The 4,761-nt window shown below is 36.9% G+C and overlaps 2 protein-coding genes across 2 annotated transcripts in view; one reads left to right on the top strand and one right to left on the bottom strand.

Moving 5' to 3' along the window:
• Positions 1-15: 15 nt before the first annotated feature.
• LOC127070498 (peroxisomal membrane protein PMP34) lies at positions 16-2,846 on the bottom strand. The gene is made up of 8 exons (XM_051008617.1): positions 2,283-2,846; positions 2,123-2,183; positions 1,482-1,548; positions 1,183-1,331; positions 944-1,057; positions 501-748; positions 346-413; positions 16-233 (listed from the first exon to the last, which is right to left on the bottom strand). The coding sequence occupies exons 1-8, from the start codon at positions 2,352-2,354 to the stop codon at positions 89-91; spliced, it is 924 nt and encodes a 307-aa protein (XP_050864574.1). The 5' UTR covers positions 2,355-2,846; the 3' UTR covers positions 16-88.
• Positions 2,847-3,723: 877 nt separating this feature from the next.
• Positions 3,724-4,761, top strand: part of LOC127068129 (myocardin-related transcription factor A) — a 182,446-nt gene continuing 181,408 nt past the window's right edge. The window contains exon 1 of the mRNA XM_051004716.1: positions 3,724-3,996. The gene's annotated coding sequence lies outside the window, so the exon portion shown is untranslated. The remainder of the gene's footprint in view (positions 3,997-4,761) is intronic.

The following is a 4,761-nucleotide window of genomic DNA, read 5'->3' on the forward strand; positions in this document are numbered from 1 at the left end:
AAAAAAGAAGAAAAGTCGCATTAATATATATTTATTTAAATTTTCGTAACCCATTTATGCTTAAATACAGCCTCTAATAATCATATCGTTATCTGACACCAGGTCTATGAAGAAGTATGCGAAATACGAATCTTGATATCTTCTCGTAAGTTAGAAACATCAACGCCGCAGTTAAGACAGTCTGCAAAAGTTTTGCTTCCATTCCCTTGTACAATCCAAGTATGCCTTGTTTTCTAGAAAAAAAAAAATAAATAAAAAAGATACAGAATTATGATCTTTATCATTAGATCTTGAACGATATTTAGTTAGACTAAACAAAAGAAGAAAATAGTATATAGGACTTACTTTAAAATATAAAAAAGAATTTGGATAGTTCCAGCATTCGGTGGTAAGTCAGGATACTTGTGTCCGTGCTATAAAAATGGCATGCATACGCGTTTACATTATATATGCATTATTAAAATTTAATTTAGTTTGTAATATAATATTATGCTAATTACCCTCAGTTTCGTTTGTATTAGTTGTAAAGGATAAGTTAACGTCGTAGCGACCGTTTTCGCGATCGCACCAATAGCGAAAAAGACCCAAGCTGGTGGTTGAATGCCAGAAGAGGATGCATCAATTTTTCTCTTTATACTCTCGTACGTCATGAATTGAATCGCTGGATTTGCAACGAGAAGCAGACTCGGAAATGTACCTGCCCATAATTTTTCCAATCCTTCATATTTCCATATATGCAAAAGACCATCTGAAATAAATGAAACGAAAGTCCGTTTAGTCAGATTCCTATCGTTACTTTCTTAATTGCAAAACTAACGTCCTATGCAGGACATACGCAAACAAATTGATCCTACGAATCTTTGTTTATTTTATTTTTGCACTTAGAGAATGCATTATCATTTTTACGCAATGAGATAATATAAGATTTTACGATTTTACCTACCATACAATGTGTTGTAATCGTTATTGTTCTTTTCGGTAACACTACCGATTCCTTTCATTTTCAATCTCGTATTGACTACCCAAAGGGGTGTCGTTGTCAGCACGTTGATCACACCTGCAAGAGAGAGAGAGAGAGAGAGAGAGAGAGAGAGAGAGAGAGAGAGAGAGAATGGTTAGATGCGTTACAAATAAAATTAATATCGTAAAAATTGTATAAAAGAAAAATATTCGTGATCGCACCTGCTATTGATGCTACCAAAAGATCATTTCCAGCTGTTTGATTTCTTCTACTTCTCAACATCTTCAAGCCATGAAACGTATAGAAATAAACGAAATTGCTGGCACAAAGACTTTGAAGAACGGGTACCATTCCTCGGTACAACGTATGCCTGAGTGTTAAGTATAAAAGTTAACAACTAATTAATTTTAAATAAACGACTTTGAGACTTTTTGAAAATTCTCGTAGAGATATAAAACTACAAGAACGTTTCTGACGTATAACATGGAAATACATTTGATAATTAGTTACGGCAACTTACGGTCCTTCTTTCGAAGTTAGTTCACGTATCATCGCTAGTGTGTTCTTTGCTTCTCTATTCTCCTCCACTGTAAATATAAAAAGAAAAAGTTGAGTGTTTAACATTTCCTACTAAACATTTTCATATTGCATAAGCATTCATTTGTTTTAGTGATAAACGAAATAGTACGGGCATTAAATCAGATTTTTCAAGTTTCTTACAAATAATACATTTGACGTAATCGTTATGGAAGCTTTTTTCAACAATTTTCCATAATTAATAAAAGTCCGGAGGTCGAGTTAGAGCGATATTAATTTTTGTTATTTACTTTTACAACTACATAAATTATGTTCGTCTTATCATTGGTTACGCCGACTGTATCATTTCTATGGACTTAATTATCTATACCAAGTCTCATGAATTTTTCAAGAACATTATTTTTACGCAGGTAGATTTTAGAACGGAAGGTCAAACTTCCAAAATTATTTATTCTTTCAAATCGAATTAGAAGAGGCAGCATGAAAAGTTTTGGAGTGTTTTTTTCTTTCTTTTTTTTTTTAACGAGCCATAAGTAATCGCTTACGAGATAGAAAAATTAATATAGTCATTACGGAGAATGAATCGCGAGAATACGTTTGTAGGTAACGTAATTAAAGTCTTACGTTGCAATCGGCTTCGCACGGTGTCCAGCGGGAAGAAGGTTGCCATGGCGATAACGCTACCCTAAAGAGGAAATAGAAAAAATTCGATGAAGAAATACAAAAAGTAAATCATTGATTTTCGTCAGTTAGACAGATAGACAGATACTTGTCGAGTACTTACAGCTGCGCCTGATAATGCATGTACCAGACTATCGTAAGTGAAGATGCTCCTTCCAGTATTATTGCCGCCCATTTTGAAATGTAAAATTCAAAAAAAAAAAAAAAAATAAATAAATAAAAGCGTGGCAAAACGACGGTGGTCGGCAAAACGTCAATTAGGAAGACTTTCGAAAAATGGATGGTGCACTGGATGGTCTTTTCTTGGAGCTCTAACAAAGGTGGAAAGAAAAATGAATTCTCATGATTCCTCCCTACTTTGCCGTCCGCCGCAATATCGATCGATTTTCTCGACGGGGAAAGCGCGTTCGCGCGTAAACGATAGGTCGAGCTGCGTCGATAAACGAAGGAGTGTTGACTTCGACGAGTACGACAATCGACCAACTTTTAATCGTTTGCTATTCACTCATCTCCGAAAAGAAAAACAATTGATGTATTTTGAAACGTAGGATATTTCGACGTCAACGAAGAACGCGAAACGGCCGTTCTTATGTAAGAGAAATCCCACTCGCGAGAAAACCGTGCGCGCTCGACGACGGCCTTCGTCTTTCTACGAGTCTGTTGGGCTTCGGCAGCAGTGTCGGCTCTAGTCGGGTGGGTAAAATAAGGGGAGCCCCTTAACGTCGCTTGACTACTTTTTTTCGAACGTACGGAGGAGAAAGCGATCGTTCCAACGAATACTAATATACATATGTAGAGAAAATTCTTGTTTGTCCGCTTATAATTTTTTTACGTATACGTATAAATGATTTTTGCATTTGACTTTACGAGTGTTTAGATTTTCGATCCGTGCGTTGAGAAAGTACTTACGTATCTGGCGGTTAAAAAGAAAATCATTAATTAACGTTGATAGATCGAATTCTTGTATCGCTCGTTCCACCCGATATAATTATTATCGGTGGGACGGAACGTGTCACGCTTGCGCCTTTCCTCTCTCTATTCTAAATTCGATGATTAGATGGCGAGGCGCAGATGCACGTCCTCTGCTATGCGCGAGATTAATTATCTAAACGTGCGACTACGATGGAAGAAGTTGTTATTGTTATTTGCTTCAGCAGGTCAAACCTCGGAGGTTAGCTATTTTTTACATTCTCTACAAAATATAACCTTGAATTGCGAATCAAGGAAAATAATGAATTGTAATTTCAACGTCGTGTCTAAGCATTGGTCGATCGGTCGAACGTAAACTCGATGATCCATCGTACATATGTATATCACTTAATACAATCGTTTCTAATCATTAATACGTACATCGATCAATTGTCTGAATAATATGGAACATTATTTTAATGTAGGGTTAACGATAGCGACATCTTTGAAAGTATCGTCGAAACATAAATCTCGGGGACTTTATCGCGTGTCGTTAAAAGAAGGTTACGTAAACTATTATCGATAAGTTCATTGGAGAATCGCACGATAGACGGCGTTATAGAAATTTTTATATTTGAGAGTAGCGCATTTAACGGTCCTTCGTTCTAATTATTTCGAAAATAGTGGAAACGATAGAAGCCACCGCGACTTAATTGCGCGATAATTATTGAATTCGAATGGATGGTCGGGTCGAAAGTTTTTTTAACGAACGAAGAAACGACGCGCGTTAGCAATCGTAAGAACGCATTTGTTCGTTGCAGTACTCGATGCGACGCATCTTCGAGGTTAATGGTTGCGATCTTCAAACCGTCACTTTGATTATCGGCTCTTGAAATCAGCCTTTATCGGTGAGTGATAAGATTTCTATTTCTACGTCTTTGAACTTGCACATTTTCGATATGCGATGCAACGATCAAATTTAAACGCGAAAGTTTAGAGATATGAACGGACGAAGGATCGACATCGTAGAAGAGTCAGCGTTTGGGTATATACATAAATTATTAAAGCGTGCTTTGGTCAGTGACGTCAGCGATGAAAATTGATAGGAAAATTGAAGGAAGAGTTTGCGTTAGTTTCGATCGCGTTGACTTTGGCCAGTCCGAAATTCGTAGCCAAAGTTTTCGCGAAAGTTTAATTAAACGTTTTACGTCTATGAAATTTCGTGGAAAATCGTTTGCCCCCTTTTACGGTGAGGGTTCTGTCCTCATGGAGATCGCTGAGTAATCGAATAGGACGAAAAATATATCGGCGATTATAATTCCATGAGGCTAACTAACGATGAGAATAACGATTGCGAACTTTTGAACGTTATATCGCGTGCGAACCGTAGTCAAAAAATTATTACGATTTGAACGAAGAGATCAATTGGCTGAGGGATAATGGAAAGAAAATTGATACGCGAATAACAGGATATAATCGCTTTACCGGAAGTCAGAGTTAACGCAAGTTCGTTATAAGCGAGTTTATCAAACTGGATCAAGACATCGTACGTCGAGCAGTCCCCCTCTCACAATAGATATCCCTTCGCTCGGTGGCTCCGATCGAATTGGGGAAAAACAAAAAAAGAAAAGAAAGAAAAAATTCGCTCGTGGAGAAAAGAAGTTTCAATGGTC

Source organism: Vespula vulgaris, chromosome 1 (assembly GCF_905475345.1).
Source record: "Vespula vulgaris chromosome 1, iyVesVulg1.1, whole genome shotgun sequence".
NCBI classification, from domain to species: domain Eukaryota; kingdom Metazoa; phylum Arthropoda; class Insecta; order Hymenoptera; family Vespidae; genus Vespula; species Vespula vulgaris.